The 18182-nt window shown below is 40.0% G+C and overlaps 1 protein-coding gene across 2 annotated transcripts in view; it reads left to right on the top strand.

The window, feature by feature from the left end:
• CSMD1 (CUB and Sushi multiple domains 1) overlaps window positions 1-18182 on the top strand; it is a 2060432-nt gene that overhangs the window by 1636190 nt on the left and 406060 nt on the right. For both annotated transcript variants that reach the window (XM_030555566.1, XM_030555565.1), the window contains exons 24-25: window positions 9477-9668; window positions 13087-13213. In XM_030555566.1, coding sequence (XP_030411426.1) covers window positions 9477-9668; window positions 13087-13213 — 319 coding nt within the window. The remainder of the gene's footprint in view (window positions 1-9476; window positions 9669-13086; window positions 13214-18182) is intronic.

Genomic DNA, 18182 nt, shown 5'->3' with positions numbered 1-18182 from the left:
GTTTATGAGATTACATTTTAATTTCAACCACAGCTGGGTTGGTGAGGAATTTAAGTACATTAATAAAAGCAATATTTTGAATCTTTGCACATTAGGAAAGCATTATTCTTTGGTGAACAGAACAGTGGGGATTGGTTTAAAAAAAAAGAAAATGTGACATATTTGTACTACGGATTGTGTATATTAGTGTCTTACTCTGGCAGAAATGAGTCAGATTTTTAAAAGTGGGCACTTAACCTGAGCAACCAAATGTAGGAAGAAAAAAGTTAGGGCTTAAAAGAAAAGAACTTTGGGCCTCATTGTCTAATAAACAAGAATAACTCATGTAAGGGAGAGGTAATACCATGAGCTGAAAAACTGTTGAATCTCATAAGATTTCTTAACCGCATGGTTGCCCAGTTTGCCTCTGACCCTGTAGAAAAAGGTGGGGATCCTGTCCAGAATCCAGGGATCTCATAAGATCAGCAGAAAGTAAGAGTCCGATAGGCAAGTTTACTTGTGTCTCCTCTCCACTACCCTGCCCCACCAACTTCTGCAGTGGTCAGTGGGAGTGATGGAAACTGTGCTTGCATGGTCTCCTCTCTCTGCTGCTTCTCTTAGAACTCTCCTTAAGGTGGGGATCTGCAGCATACAGAGAGAATTAACCTCAATCTATACGAACTTGTGCTGACGCTGACTTCCTTCATGGATTGGGGACAGAAGATCCAAGAGAGTGTTGCCACTTTCCCTCTCTTGTCTCCTTTCACTGTAGTCCTGCTTCCTCCAGTTGCAGTAAACTTAAACTCAATGGACCCATAGGGAAGAAATTCTGCAGTATTAGGGGAAACTAAGAAATATTTCATGTAGGTAGATTTCACTCATCTGTGGGTGCAAGTGCAGTTGTAAAAGTGAGCATGGAGTCCCTTGTTTTCTATACACTAGAACTTTATCGTAAATTTTCTAACAGAGTGGAAATTTTATACAGTCAGGAGTTCTGTTTGGGTTGTTTTTGTTTTTCTGTAAAGTGAATAAAATAGACTGGTGACTACTATAAGACTGTTAAAGGGATCTGGTAATTGTTGGCTTAATAAATCTAATGCCAAATAAATCCATCGAATCTATATCTGATTTCTCAGTTTTAGATGCCCACAAAGAGTACATCACCTGCTATTAACATGTTGTCTTTGTGGTCCTTTTTTCAGTCATCTATATGCAAAACCAGTAATGAAGCAATTAATAACATCAGATTTTAGAACTACCAAAATGCATGATTAACAACACTGAACTCAGTTCTGGTGCTTGTGCAAATGCTTTTTTTTGCTTTTTAACGTTCTGGGGCTCTTTATATGATGCTGAAATTAAAAACACCATAATAAATGAGTTGAATGACCCATGAAAGCAGAAAAATGGGAAAAATGGTGCTCATCTTAGTTTTCAATATCTCATTAGCAAAACAATGATACAGAAATCCATTGACTAAGTAAATATACAATCATGCCTTGTACTAGTCAGAATGTGAGCAGATCTTGGCATCAAATATATGGGGAATTCAATCAGTCAAATCGTTTAGGTAGGAAGGCTCAGGAATGCAAGAAAAATTGTAACTGAAGATTAAAATTTTGTAGTGATCGCTCTCCTTGATTAGTAACTAACTACAGATAATTCTGGAGGAACAGATATAATACAGTGGATGGAGGTTCAGTGTTCAGTAGGATGATGGAGGGACCTGTGGTATATCCCAGCTGGGAGTGAGATAAATGGGAAGATCTTGATTTCTCAAGGCTCAAGTTGTTATCAACCAGTCATCCTGAAGTACTTTGTATTCCACAATACATGGACAGTAAACATTAGACTAGCATTTCAACCTAGCCCTGATTGGCTAAGGCTGCTATGACCTGCGGGAGCAAATGTGGTAGCAGTTTAGCAATATTGTAGAATTGGCAGTGCCTGGGTTTGGGGATAGAAGAAAAGTAGTAGCCTTGTTTCTTTGTTTTTTTTTAAGACATAACTATACGTAAACCACTATATATACAATTGAAGTAGGGTTTGTTCTCTGTGTCTACCAAGGGAAAGACAAAAAGTAATTGACTTAATTTGCAGCAAGGATTTAGGTTAGATATTAGGAAACGTTTCCTAACTGAAAGGGTAGTTAAGCACTAGAACAAGTTACCTAGGGAGGCTGTGGAATCCCCAACACTGGAGATTTTTAAGTCCAGTTTAGACAAACACCTTTCAGACATGGTCTAGGTATAGTTGGTCCTGCTCCTCAGTGCAAGGAGATGAATTAGATTACCTCTTGAGGTCCCTTTCAACCATCATTTCTATGATTTCTAAGTGTGGAAATGTGGGAGAGGGAATGTCTGTTACAGTGTATAGAAGGCATCCACATTGGTATTGCAGGATTGATTATAATCATTTTTCTTTTAGTGGGGGAGAACAAAAACAAAGCCTTAGGCTGGTTGGTGTCAAGTATCTACCCTCAAACAATAAATTAAATTTCTTTAGCTTGGTCTATTTTTAAGTGTCCTTTATCTACCAAAAAGTTGGGAAGTAAAAAGTTTCTTCTGCCAAGATGATTAATGGATCATTGTAGCCTCGAGAATTAATCCAAAGATGTGTACATATTCCCCTCTGTTATTGTTTTAATCCTTTTTAAACACAGTTCAGCAAAATGTCTCAGAGTTTTACTTTCTCTCTGCTCTGAATTTTATTGAAAGCAGTGGAAGGACTAAAAAGGTCCAAAGAATGTAAGAGGCTTTTTTCAGCTGTTTTAAGTTCCCAAGCTTGGAAGACATCAATGAAGCACCAGGTGCAAAGACATAAGCTTGAAAATGCCATATGGAATAGCCACAGCTTACTCCATTGTGACCTTTATTTGTTTGGATCAAAAATGTCAGTGTTGTTTTTATAATTTCTGTTGTTATAGTTGCCTGGATTTTTTCTCCCCAATTAAAATTCTCCTTGCCAGAGACAGTTGTAGGAGTTTTGGAGGGAACATGATGGAGCCTTGGGCACTCCCACAGCTGGACTTAACATTCCTGTTTTCTAATCAGCAGGAAGCCTGTGTCATTCTAGTGTAAAGATCTAGTGTTCTGTGCTGCTGTGTCAGCTGTATTTAACCTTAAATTGATATTCAAATTAAAATAGAATCTTACTAATGTCACAGAATGACAAGCAATAAAAGATACAGACACAGTTGTTTGGTAAAGCTAATAGATTGCAAGTTTAAAAAAAAAGCAATACAGCATAGTATCTGAATAACAATCAGGGTAATCTCCTTGCAGAGGCTGACCACTGCACTGTTGTGTTCCTGTCACCTGAGGAAACTCAACACATGCTGTGACTTTGAGTGCTCATTTCCATGTTGAGAATTGAGCTGAATACAAATATTCCTCTGATCCTGTGTCCCATAATAAGGTTGTTTCCTTTTCAGTCGGTTTCTAATCCTCATATATTTGACAGTGTTCTCCCCCTTTGTAGGCAGCCCACTTTCTCTTGATTTTGGGAGGAAAACAGTTATCACAAATTAGCACTGTCACATTCAGTTTTCCCTGCTGTTCTGAGAGATGAAGAATGCAAAGTCCTCATTTCATGATTGACGATCTAAAATGTAATGTCCAGAATTGAAAATCTGGTCATAAGAGTTTGACTTAACCTCACACAAGGTGACTCCATCCTCCTAAATGAGACTTAGACATACTGTATAAGATAACATGCTTGCCTGCATCTAATCAAAACAAAGTTATTTTATTTTCCATACACTGCCAATCCACAAGTAAAGGCTTTTCAGCTACCCACCAAACCTGCCAAGGTTTCAAATATCAAAGAGTGATAAGATTGAAGCCAGGTACCTCTTCTTATTCTTCCTCCACAGGAAAAAAAAATGCCTTTTGTACCTGTAGAGAATAAATTAGAATCAGATTTCCCCACACAATTTAAGCAGGGATGGTCAAATGTACAGTGGACAAAACAGTGTCTTTCACTCAATGCCAAAACAATAACTTCCGGAAACCTATTTGTTCCTATTTGAGTTTAAAGCTAGAAACTTTTTTTTTTTTTTTGAAAGAAGGAACTACATTTGGGATCAGGTGGAAAGAACTAACAATGGCAAAATACCAGGTGTCTGAAATGAGTTTTCCATATCAGAATTCCTGGAGTTCTAAAAATTAGGTATTTCTCTAGAGAAAGCTGATGTCAGTTAAGTGATTACCTTGAACTGGAACACTTGGGTTTTTTTTAATAACTGATCCAAAAGAGCCTTCAACCTTCAATTTTTGCACCCATCTTCCCAATGGTGTCCTGATGTTGATATAGACTCAGTACCCTTGCATGGATTTAGGACTATGTGTGGTTATTTTTATTTTCATGGTTTATTATTATTGTTACTATCATTCATATTTGTCAGCTTCAATATTTAGCATATCTGGCCAGCATTTGATTACTGGGAAGAATAGGTCAGACCTTGCAGAATGGAAGAATAGATAGTAAAAAAAGTTTCTCAGCTATGATAGTGTTTTGGCATCTAGACAATTCTATTATTGTAAATATGTTGCATTGCTCAGTTTTAGTTGTGAGTTGTAAAACTTTTCTACCTAAATGATTGTGAAAAGGTAGGAAATAGTGAGAGTTGGTAGCTGAAGGTAAAGATCTTAATTAGAGGAAAAATTTAATTTCTAAATCCTGAATAAAAGTGTTAAATAAGAATGTAATAGAATCTTGAACTGAAGTTGAATCTAGTCTACTTGATATTGTACAATAACTCAAACATCTAGAAGAGCTAGGAGTGAAAACAAAGTTCTGAAACTCTTTCAAACTCACTGTCTTACCCTTACACACAAACAAACTCAAAACCTGGAATCCGGTGGCTTTCCCTCAGGCCACATTGTGTCAGTTGAATAAAATAAGAAAAATAATGAATAGAAGCTGTTGGAGTTTTCACTCAGTAACTTACTGGATTACAAGACTTGTTCCAAAGAAAAACTTCACAACTGCAATCTGCAATAAAAAAAAACCAAAATGATTAAATGTGTGTGCATGCACATGCATGTCTATGTGCACATTTATATTTCTTCCATCTATAATTTTTAGAATTTCAGTAAAATGAGCTGAGTGATTTTATATCATAAAACTAAATTCAAATACATGCACAAAAGCTATATTAAAAGAACTTGTGAAGTCAAGTCCATGCACCCTTATTTCATTCCCTATCTGCATGTATTATCATAGAATAATAGAAATGTAGAACTGCAAGGGACCTCAGTAGGTCATCTAGTCTTTAATTATATGGTCATATTACAGTGTTCTCCATTTTTTTTCTCTTCCACCAATCCCCTTATTCCACTATTATAATGAGATGATCACATACTACTTTTTTCAACATGGCCCCTTCCTAATTCAGTGCATAGAATGGATGATGCTCAGGCCCCAAATCAACCAAAGCCTGCAATGAATTATTCATTTCTTCATGGTCTAATTTTAGGATGCTCACTGCTACAGTATCTGAATGCCTCATGTACATTGAAGAATGTATCTCCACTGTGAGGTAAAAAAGTGGTATTCTCCCCATTTAACAGATAGGAAAACAGATCAACAGTCTTCCCCAAGGTCTCATAGTGCTCCAGTGGAAGAGTCAGACTTAGAACTCAGAACCTCCTAACCCTGTGCTCATTCATCCAGCCCATGGTGTCTTTTGGCCTAAGCATCCACTGCGCCTGTTGACTTTGGTTGCAGCTGAGTTCTCAGCACTTGTGTGAATCAGGTTCCAGATATTTCAGGGTAGGCACCCAGTTGGTGGGAAACACAACTGTCAAAATTTTGCTTTAAGTGGTTTGGCCAACATCACATAAGTAGGCTTGAAGAGTCAGAGATAGAAGTGAGTTGTTGTGTGTGGAGTTCATCTTTCTTAATTACAAGATCGGTAGACATTCTCTAAGGTAGCTTCTGAACATGTCTACGGGATTGGACCTGACAGCCAGGATAGGTGGGAGAGACCCTATTTTGTCAATCCTGCTGGTGCTTAGGTCAAAAGTTAGGCACTGAAATACTCAACCTAAAACCCCCAATGTGAATGCCGCCCCAGATGTTGAGTGCCAAGTGATTTCTTTAAATACTATCCACTACTATCTGCCAAAATTCCCGTTGGATTGTCTTATATCATGGACAGATTGCCTTATCAATGTCTTAAGAATATCCGTTGAGTGCATGTTAGGGATTTTTGGGGGAAATGAGAGCTTGCAACCTCACTCCCAGAATAAGAAGAATTTTATGAACAGGGTAGGGTCAAATTAGTTGTGGTGCCACTTTCTGTTGTCTAAGCTTATCTATTTTCCTAAACGGATGTCAATGCATTTGAGAAAGTTTGTGCTCTTTTTCTGTCCTTGTACAAAGGTAAACTGTGATTAATCGCACATATAAAAAAAAAATCTAGGACCTTGTATGGATTTTTGGGAAGAAGTGAGGGAGTTCCAGAAAGAACCTTATTTCATGTGTATCCATCTTGGGCACAATTGCAGTCCTTAGCCTCTCGAGCACAAAGACTGGATGAAGCTAGTGCCAACATTAGCAGAAGTCTGTCCTAAAGATGCAGGGAGAGAGTGACACTAGACCCTCCCGCTTCTCTCTGCTTGCTTCTTGTCATTTCCAAAAGCGGCATTTCTACTATCCTTTCTTTAACAAATGTGGGGCTGTGACTCAAAGGAAGTCCATAACATTTCACTGAATCAATTAAACATTTATGAGCTAGCTTTTTCTGAGAGCATACACATGCTTAGATCAGAGGCAAGAGAATCTCTGTGGAAGCAGTAAATTTGCTATGAGGCAAGCTGAAAAATATTATAGTAAATATATTATGCATAGGTGCCAACTCCGTGGGTGCATCCTCCGGCAGTCCCCCATCAGCACCTCACTGCCCCCCGTATTCCTGCCTGCTGGTGAGCCCCACAGTTCAGCACCTCCCTCTCCCTCCCCACACCTCCTGCCCACTGAAATCAGCTGTTTTGTGGGTGCAGGCAACATGCTGGGAGGGAGGGAGGAGGAGCAAGGATGTGGTGTGCTTGGGGGAGGGATTGGAACTAGGAGGGAAGAGGCAAGGAGGGAGTAGGGTGGGAGTGGAGTGGAGGTGGGAAGAGATGGGGTGTGTGTGGGGGCCTTAGAGAAAGGGGTGGAATGGGGTTGAGGCCTGAGGCAGAGCCGGGGGTCGAGCACCCCCCAGCATTTTGGAAAGTCAACTCCTGTGATGATATGTGCGGGGGCCTTCAAAAAGTTATAAACTCTACTTTCTAAAGTTAGCATCAAATAATAAACCTCATGGTATGGAGATAGACATGTATGCAGGCATAAAGGCTCCTTTCTTTCTGACATGTTTAAAATATATCAAAAGTCAAAACTACACTACATGAAAAACAAAGTATAGCTCTCATTGAAGTATGGAGTTAAATCTTCATTGTCAGTCACATTTTTTTCTTCTTTTGCTTCAGAGTTCTAATATTGTTGATAATTAAAATGGTTTATTTGTGAATTTTATGGAGGGTAGGAAGTTGAACAGAGGTCATGAAATTTCAGACCAAGTTAAATGGGGAGGTATACTATATTTCGAAAATGGTAATGTAAGTCAAATGACAATATAGAGGAGAGGAAGAGTGGATAATCTGGTTTGGAAGTTACCAAGGTCTCAATCGTGAGCCACTTTATGCATCTGTACAAGAGAATAAGGGGTGCAGGGCTCCTTGTCACTGTCAAAGGGTGAGCTGGCTTTCTGAGGGATTAAGGTGCCCAGCTATTGGATTTGTAGATTCTAAGGCCAGTTGGGACCATTTTGATCATCTAGTCTGACCTGTTTAATCAGACCATAGAATTTCTCCAAAATAATTCCTAGAGAATATCTTTTTAAAAAACATCTAATTTTGATTAGAAATTACCAGTGATGGAGGATCCACCATGTCCTCTGGTGAATCATTCCAATGGTTAATTACTTTCACCATTAAAAATAATGCCTCATTTCCATTTTGAATTTGTCTAGCTTCAACTTACAGTCATTGATGATATATCTTTTTCTACTTGATCGAAGAGCCCATTGTTAAATATTTGTTCCCAATGTAGATATTTAGAAACTGTAATCAAGTTATCCCTTAGTCTTTTTAGTTTATCACTCTGAGGCAGGTTTTCTAATCATTTAATGATTTTCATAGCTCTTCTCTGAATCCTCTCCAATTTATCAGCATCCTTTTTGACATTAAATCTGCCTTGTGCCTAAATCAGGTGACTGAAAGTTATGTGACAACAACCCAGAAATGGTGCTTGCTATAAGAGAGGCTATATTTCTCTTAGTTAAAGATCAGGGACTGGGAAAGACCTCATGCAAATCTCTCAACAGCAGGCTGAAGAGAGGGGCAGTTGCCTGAATATGAGCAGAGGCCCAGGATACAGAGTGGGCCCGATGGAGGGAACTGTGGCCAGAGATGCTCAGCGGAATATGACATAGAGGCAGTGCAGTAAGGTCTTGGGAAGAGCCAAAAGAACTGTGTTGGGCTGTGGTGGTGGAGAGTGTGAGTTGCAGAGATGATAGGATGGAGTGTCCAAACCTGGCAAAATTGGTATATTATAATCCTGGGATTCAGACGAGAAGAAATTGTGCATGGAGTAAATGACCACTTCTCTGTATAGACCGTGGCGTTGGAGCCTATGACAGAAGGAGGGACTGGGCTTCCATACACCTCAGCAGTGACACCTGGAGGTGGGCAGATGCTCCAGTGACCCAAAGCATAGAAAGGACCATGCTTGAAAAGGATAGAGGGATGCTCTTGTGATTTGTTAATCCCTTCTGCCCAGTGTGGAATTGCTTGTCCTAGAGGGTCAAAGGAATTGCTTATCTCTTGCTGTATCTTAATAATTCACATCCCACAAGAGGGAATGTTTCTTGACAAATGTGTATGGGTGTGTGTGTGCATTCATCAGAACAAAAACTGAGGTCTGAGTGACCAGGCTCCTAGTTGGGGTAGAACAACTCATGTACATTTCCTCCCAGCATAGGCTATTGGCTTTATTACTGTGTATGGGGAGTAGGGGAGCAGAGGTAGCCCCAGCACACTGCGAGCGTAGCACCAACAGGGTTTACTTTCCTCATGGAGAAAGTGAGTAGCAAGGACCATATTGTGACTCTGAGTTATAATTTGATCTCTGGTTTTCTCATGGGCAGTGCAAGTAGACACTAATCCTTAGTTGGGGATTATAATAATTTCATAATGTAGCTCTAAACATTCTGAACTATGGAATGAAGAGTTTGGAAGAGTAGAAGGCGGACTTGTTCATGTTTTTTGGTTTTCCCCTTCCCTGGATAATTCACTAGATCCCTATAGATAAATTATCTTTGGTCACAATGAATGAAGTTAATCCAGTTGTTTGAATTTTGTCCCCATGCTATAAAGGGAAAAGGTTTAGTTTCCAGTTGAATTATGTTTTTCTTAAAATAGAATTATGTTTTGCTTTCTCTCTGTTTGCAGGTTTTGACCTAGTCAAGTGTGAAGATCCGGGAATACCAAATTATGGCTACAAGATCCGTGATGAAGGACATTTTACCGACACAGTCATTTTATATAGCTGTAATCCTGGCTATACGATGCATGGTAGTAGTATTATGACCTGCCTAAGTGGAGATCGAAGAGTGTGGGACAAACCTTTGCCTACCTGCCTAGGTAATGTTAATTCTAACTATGTAAAACATAACATAAATAGATAGTTGTGGCTTCTGTGCAAAGGAAAAATAAATACTATTTTATATCTGTATTCTACATAAAATGGTAGTGTAAGCAATAAGGGCTTAGTTATGGTTGGCTCTACAGTTTGATGTAGGAGTCAGTCATCCTTTGGCCATCCAGGAAGGAGATTGCTGACTAGCTAGCACTGGCTCAGGACAGGACAGTTTCAGTCGGAGCGTACATGCCACACCTTTCCTAAAAGTTTGCCAAGAAAAGCTGCTTACCACATTATCTCTTCTCTCCTCCCGCCCCCATACTTGTGAAGTATGCAAGCCTAAGGCTTCCAGACATCCACCACTGAGGTAATGTACCTCTCATAATGAAAATTACTAAAGACTCCAGTAAAATCCTTCAGCTTGTCTTTGTTTTTTCCGAGTGTCTGCTGGAGGACCAGTAGCCCCAGGAACTAGTAGACAAATTACTATTAATTTGTTCCAAAATTCAGTTGCTAATTGGAACTGAACTTTCCCAAAAGAAATTTCCAGTTAGCAATTTTTCCTTATCCTTTACCCACTTCTGCCCTTAAAAGGCGTAATTTAGTCCTAACAATGGAAACAAAGTTAGAAATTTACACACTTCATAACTGGGTTCTTTGTTCTGCTAAAATTATCTGACATTACCTTAATAGATTTTGTTTGCTTTAATATCAATCATTCCCAATGGACATAGCATGACTGTCAACAATATATATCTCCTTTGAGTTGATGATTTGTCTGCGTGTTGGTTGATATAACTGAAAAGTTTGATCCTCAACCAATTGCCACCCTTCCTCCATAGTTAATGTCCTTGTAACAATCCCTGTAACTCAGTGCCATAAGGTAGACTGGACATGTGTCAAGTGTGTTCATTGATAGATTATTTGGTCCAGCTGTCACTGCTCTTTAATGATTTTGTGGATTCATGCTAGGATAATCATCAGTGCTTGAGGGACTCCCATTGACACCAATGCACAATGAGTCAGCACTGCTCAGGGAACTGAAGTTAGAAGCACAGGGGAAGCCCTTAAATCACAGACACTGGTATTCTGTGACTTGGCGATCCCTATCCCTCTTACACATAGTGCCAGTCTCATTAACATAGCCCTCTAAATTGATCAGGCAATTGCATATTAAGGAATACATTCACCAGTATTGTTCAGCTGCTTTGCGGTGCTCTGTTAATTCAAAGCTACTCAAAACATGGCTTATCTGGCTGATGTGCTCTGGCTGCTTTGCATTGCTTTAATGTGCTGATGAATCTACCCTTAAAAATAAATAAACTTGACACTATGTATTTTTAAATCAGATGGAATATTATATAATATCATTTTCACTGGCTTCTTCTTTAGTTAAGTGTATAAAATTTCTTATTATTACAAAAACTAAGGAAATTCCCAGACCAAAAAACCCACATAAGATGGAGCTAAACTTGAAAGTGTATGGCCATGTCTACATCTAAAATTTTGCAGCGCTGGTTGTTACAGCTGTATTAGTACAGCTGTATAGGGCCAGCGCTGCAGAGTGGCCACACTTACAGCAACCAGCGCTGCAAGTGGTGTTAGATGTGGCCACACTGCAGCGCTGTTGGGCGGCTTCAAGGGGGGTTCCGGGACGAGAGAGCAAACCGGGAAAGGAAACCAGCTTCGCCGCGGTTTGCTCTCTCGGTCCCGGAGCCAGCCAGCAAACCGCAGGGAAGGAGACCTGCTTGCTCGGGGTTCCGGGACCGAGAGAGCAAACCGGGAACGCCGCGGTTTGCTCTCTCGGTCCCGGAGCCAGCCAGCAAACCGCAGGGAAGGAGACCTGCTTGCTCGGGGTTCCGGGACCGAGAGAGCAAACCGGGAACGCCGCGGTTTGCTCTCTCGGTCCCGGAGCCAGCCAGCAAACCGCAGGGAAGGAGACCTGCTTGCTCGGGGTTCCGGGACCGAGAGAGCAAACCGGGAACGCCGCGGTTTGCTCTCTCGGTCCCGGAGCCACCCAGCAAACCGCAGGGAAGGAGACCTGCTTGCTCGGGGTTCCGGGACCGAGAGAGCAAACCGCGGCGAAGCTGGTTTCCTTTCCCGGTTTGCTCTCTCGGTCCCGGAACCCCGAGCAAGCAGGTCTCCTTCCCTGCGGTTTGCTGGCTGGCTCCGGGACCGAGAGAGCAAACCGTGGCGTTCCCGGTTTGCTCTCTCGGTCCCGGAACCCCGAGCAAGCAGGTCTCCTTCCCTGCGGTTTGCTGGCTGGCTCCGGGACCGAGAGAGCAAACCGCGGCGTTCCCGGTTTGCTCTCTCGGTCCCGGAACCCCGAGCAAGCAGGTCTCCTTCCCTGCGGTTTGCTGGCTGGCTCCGGGACCGAGAGAGCAAACCGGGAAAGGAAACCAGCTTGATTACCAGAGGCTTCCTCCTTCCACGGAGGTCAAGAAAAGCGCTGGTAACTGTCTACATTGGATTACCAGCGCTGGATCACCAGCGCTGGATCCTCTACACCCGAGACAAAACGGGAGTACAGCCAGCGCTGCAAACAGGGAGCTGCAGCGCTGGTGGTGCCCTGCAGATGTGTACACCTTCAAAGTTGCAGCGCTGTAACTCCCTCACCAGCGCTGCAACTTTCTGATGTAGACAAGCCCTATATCAGTAACTTAAAAACATTAAAAACCAAAAACATTAGAGGGATTTTGTAGTTGTACCAAAACCAAGCAATATAAACCCAAGAAATTCAGAGTTAGGTTGCTCTTAAGGCACCCAAACAACATTAACTCTGTCCTTTTGATGTGTCATGAGGGGAGACAAGTGAAGAAAAAATGTAATGTATCTTAAAAAAATAAAACAAGTCAATCTAATCTGGGACTACAAAACCTACAATCCCTTAACTGTAATTGCATGGTTATTGCATTATGTCACTACAGGGCAGAGCTAAGCATATTTGGGTGATTCAGCTGTGCATTTCTTACCACAACACAGTAGGATTTCTTAAGTGCAATCTTAAATCATGAGTTTCTTGGTTTTGTAATGTCTGGTTTGGGGATAATTTCAATATCCTTTTTTAAATTCTTAATGTTTTGATATTCACAAATGTACCCACACTTTTCAGGTATGTCTTTACTCTACTTGCCTAAGCCATGCTTACCATCTATGCTGCTATCTATACCCCTGCTTGGGGCATATGCCAGCAGCTACTCTACATGCTACCGAAAGAAGCGTGCAGTGTAGACATACCCTTTTCTTTATATTATAAGGCTAATGGTTTCCTGCATGATATCAGAGGGCTTTTCTTTTATTGTTGTAGGACATGGTGAAATCAATATATTTTTGTCTAATTAAAAATAGAGGTAAAAAGTGAAGTGCTAAATATCATGGCCTTATTTTTAATTAGAAGTAAAATGATTGTTTATTTTGCAGCTGAGTGTGGTGGTCGAATTCATGCTGCTACTTCTGGTCGCATATTGTCACCAGGTTACCCAGCACCATATGACAACAATCTTCACTGCACTTGGATTATAGAGGCAGATCCAGGGAAGACAATTAGGTATATGCTTAATTTCAATTCTTAATGTGAATTGTTAATGTCTATATTTTCTAAATGAAACTCTATGGCAACTGACTATTACATGCTACATTATTTTACATTCTGTATATCTGGTTCAGCACCTTTTATCATTAATGCACTACATGCCACAGAACAATTAGAAAAGATATGTTATTTTATGTGCATATTCAATACATTTTAACTACATTTAAGTGATAAATACTTGCAAAACCAGGTTTCAAATTCAGTCTTTGTAGATGACCAAATTCAATTTTCAATTGAATTAGGCCAGGGTATTATTACAGATATTTGTATTTCAGTAGCAGTTAAGCATCCCTGTCAGAGATCTATTTCCCATTGGGACTATACTAACATGTTAAAAAGACAATCCTGCCTCAAAGAGTTCCCAGTTAAGATTATACTCTTAAATCTTCATGCTAACCTCAGTCCACTCTGTAACTGCCATGCATATGGGAGGTTTGCACAAAGATCAGAGGTAGAATATAGCAGTTGTGAATTAACTGAACTTCAAAGAGATGATTTTTTTCTAGGCACTTAACTGCCATTGGTGCCTTTAAAAATCTCCCCCTTAATTGTTGTAATGTATTTATTTAATACCCGATTGCTACATTCAACATTACTCTTCAGTATGAAAGCCTGTGTGATATGGAATACTCAATAAAAATCGATTTTGTTTTGTTTGGCTAAAGTTTGCGTGGAATGCCTAGTACCCTGCCTGGAGTGCTTAGACACCAGAGCTTATGGAATTTTGGGTCTAACTTGATGGGTACCTGGTGACAGATTCTCACCTGGAATTAATTGTCATAGACCCTTTGCCTTCGGTGAGGATTTGGCAATTAACATCGGCTAAAGAAGTCTATGGTGCTTTTATTTTGCATTCCTGACCCATTAGTGTTACAAATGTATATGACACTTTAGAGAACAAATATAACACTCCTGTCCTGGCCCCCAAGACCCTAAATAAAAATAAGACAAGATAGCATTGCAGGAAAAAAGAGACTCTGAGGGTTACTAATGATGACAGGAAGGACTTTCTGAAGAGGTGGGAATTTTAAGGGGAGTGGGAATGTGCAGTGGATAAGGAACAGGGAGACTTCTACATGTGTAGGATGTAGGCAAAAAATATCGATGAGGAGAAGAATGCAGGGAATGGAAAAAGGCACGAGAGAAATAATTGCAGAGCAGTGATCAATAGCATCATATAAAGATATATCTGAAAGGGACCGCAAGAGGACCTCTCATCCATCCCACTGTGCTAAGGCAGGATTAACAATACCTAGACCATCCCTGGCAGATGTGGGAGGCAGAGGGAAAATGAGGAGCTTTAATTTTATGCAGTAATACAATCAAAGCTAATGGAGGGATTCAAGAAGTGGACATCTGGGAATTGCTGAAGTACAGAAAGGACTGGAAGGCTTTTATTTCTCCTTCACTTTCCTGTTCCATCAGGGAGGAGGCAGTACTCAGCTCGTGGCATCTAATAAATATTGCTCACTGACATGGCTATTCATTCAGAGGTAGGAGTACTGATTTTTAGAGGTTCTCAGTGCAGGTTTGCTGCAGTTACCAGGGAATGGGTAAAATAGAACACAAAATTTCACAAATATTGGCCATATTTAGATGGCAGATTGTAGCTTGTACTCATGCTTTTTTGAGAAATTGAATATTCAGATAGATAACAGCTGGAGAGTAAAAAAATATGCAAGAGCACTACCAATGAGATTCACATTGTTCTTTGCAAATATTCTTATTAATTATCTTGTTAGAGGTCTTTGTGATATTAACATATTTAATGATGGCCAATGAAATACCAGTGTTGTACACCAATGAATGAAGTGATAGACCACATAATACACCTACAAGATATACAGTAATTGGACTTGTTTAGAATATTAGCTATCTCTTATTTTTAAGAAAATGGTTAATAAACAATGTATTCATTTATTTTTTTCAACAGGTCAGAAGCCTTTTACCTCTTAAATTAAAATAATTCATCCATGAATAAGCTTTAAACTAGGAAAAGACAAATCTATTAATTGAAATGTACATTTTTTTCTTGCAATGTCGTTGTCTTCTTTCTTCTTCTTCTTCTGAAATAAAAGATAAATGTATTCCCATGTGACTCAACCAAGTGATGAATTCACTCCATTGCAGGTGAATTCAGTACTTCATTTACATTTTAATAAGAAAGACAAATTTGAAATTAATAAAGAATGAAACAAGGAAATCACAAAACACAACAATTGTTAACTAGAAAACATATTTAATATTTACATATTATCATTCTTCAGAGTGAATCATTTTTTAAAATTAAATTACAGTAAATACAATGCTGTGCTTCTGTTGTGATGCTCCTGAAGAGTAACATAGCACTCTGTAAAGCTTTTTTTACATCTAATATTTTAACTTTTGTAAAAATGTAGACTACATAATTCCATTATTATGTTAAAACATATTTTAGCTTTTTGGTGGTGAATCAATGACCTAATTTACGAAGATGTCATAGTTACAGCATCAGTATATAAGGTTCTGATATTTCCAAATCTCCATGGTCAGACTCTAGCTGCCAAATTCAGAAATCTTTCTGAGATGACATCTCTATCTCTCCCTGTATTTTTAAATAGCCATACTACTCTCACTGATGTGCTGGATATTAATGTTGTTGTACTCCAGCCCTAAGCTATATGAATAATATCATTGTTTTCAAGGTAACAGAGGTTGAGGGGCCATGCCCGGAGAAATTAGCTTTTATTTTCATTTTCTTTGTTTACTGAATTCCTCACTTTAGACAGTTCCTTGATCTGTAATCAAATGAGTGCATTGTGTTGAATTACCAAATGGAATGGTGATGAAGAATTTATTTGTGTATAGTTTTGTTGTGTATTTGGTTGTCATGGTTTTTGTTCCTATGGCAACTGGGTTAGATTAATAGGGGATTGACCAGCCAGCTTCAGCCGGTTAAGCGAGCTCTGTGTCTGTAAATAAATGGTAGTTTTGTTAGCTGTCTGCTGTCTGGCCTCAAGTGATTTCTTCCTAAACCAGCTGCCCCCAAGGATATAACAAGTTTAGCATGTAACATGTTGTACATGCACATCAAGAGACATAACTTAAATTCAGATTAGAGGAGGCTCTGTTCTCATAGTTTTAGTGCTACTTAATCCAAAAGAATAAAACTTCCAAAATGAGATGGTTGCTATTTATTGAATGTTGTCAAATATGCCACGGATGCTGTTTGTGTTGGGAGAACACTGACATTTTAGAAAACATCTCATTTTGCATATCAGGGACCTGATGCCAGCATAACTATTCATTTCAATGGCATTATACCAGCAAAATACTGATATAACATAGAATGGGCCCAGAGGTATAGTAATCCACATGCTTAATTGTAGTGCGAAAGAAAATATAAATAATATAAAATTCAAGCTGACTATCAGAACTCAGTGTTGCAATGCCTAACTTTTAGGGGGCTCCCCACCCAGTGAAATTCACAGCCTCAAGTTAGTCACCTAGTCTTCCTGTACAATGCATAGGGAGAGTGAGGCAGCCACCTACCCTAGCCAGTAGAAAATGTCAAGGAGAGGATATGGCTCTCTTAGGGAGTTAGTTTCCTGGGCTGGAGGGAGGTGCCTGTGTCTTGGGATTCTCAACCATGAACCCTCTCCTGCTGTTTTGTGCTTAAGCCTTTTTTTTTCTTCCTGCAAGAAACAAGGATGAGGAGGAGTGCCCTCCATTATAACCTTTAGCCCACTGATTAGTGCACAGGAGCATTCTTTAATCACTGAATTTCTGCACATCTGCGAGAAGGGATGTCAAGGTATGATTCCCCACTCTGAACCTTAGCGTCCAAAAGATGGGGTACCTGCATGAACCCCCTTAAGCTTAATTATTAGCTTAGAAATTATAGAGCTGCCACCATCCAAAAATATAGTGTTTTGGGGCACTTTCTGGTCCCCAAACCCTTCCCTGGGGACCCCAAGACCCAAAGCCCCTTGGGTCTCAAAACAAAGGGAAATAAACCATTTCCCTCTTCTCTTCCTCCCAGATTCTCCCCTCCCTGGGTAACACTGGGAGATCCCTGTGATTCAACTCCTTGAATCTTAAAACAGAGAGGAAATTCACCTTCCTCCTCCTCCTCTCCCCCTCCCAGACTCTCTCTGAGAGAGAGACAGTAATCCTAACACAGAGAGAAATCAGGCTTTTCCTCCCCCCTTGTCTCCTTTCCCCCACCAATTCCCTGGTGAGTGCAGACTCCCTCCCCTTGGGTCTCACACAAGAATAAAAAAAAAACAATCAGGTTCTTAAAAAGAAAAACTTTTAATAAAAGAAAGAAAAAAGTAAAAATTGTCTCTGTAAAATCAAAATGGAAAATGTTACAGGGTCTTTCAGCTTATAGACACCAGAGAGAATCCTTCCCCCAGCACAAGTACACGTTGCAGCAAACAGAGATACAATTCTTCCAGCAAAAATACACATTTGCAAATAAAGAAAACAATCAAAAAACTAAACCAACTTTCTAACTGGTACTTACTAAATTGAACAGGAGAGGCTGTTTCAGAAAATTGGAGAGTCTGTATACATGTCTGGTCCCTCTCAGAACCCAGAAAGAACAAAGGAAAAACCCAAAAAACACAAACAAAGGCATCCCTCTACTGAGATTTGAAAGTATCTTGTCTCCTGATTGGTCCTCTTGTCAGGTGTTCCAGGTTCACTGTTTGTTAACCCTTTACAGGTAAAAGAGACATTAACTCTTAACTATCTGTCTATGACAAGGGAGAAATGAATCTGGTCTCCCACATCCCTAGTGAGTGCTGTACCCTAAGCACTGGGCTAATGGTTATAAAGGAGGGCCCTGCTCATCCTCACTCCCTGCTCTGTTTCTTGCAAAAAATGGCTTATGTGACTAACTCCAGAAGAAGATACACAGTTGAAAATCCCAGGCATATAT

Source organism: Gopherus evgoodei, chromosome 3 (assembly GCF_007399415.2).
Source record: "Gopherus evgoodei ecotype Sinaloan lineage chromosome 3, rGopEvg1_v1.p, whole genome shotgun sequence".
NCBI classification, from domain to species: domain Eukaryota; kingdom Metazoa; phylum Chordata; order Testudines; family Testudinidae; genus Gopherus; species Gopherus evgoodei.
This window is presented reverse-complemented; position numbering and strand designations above follow the sequence as displayed.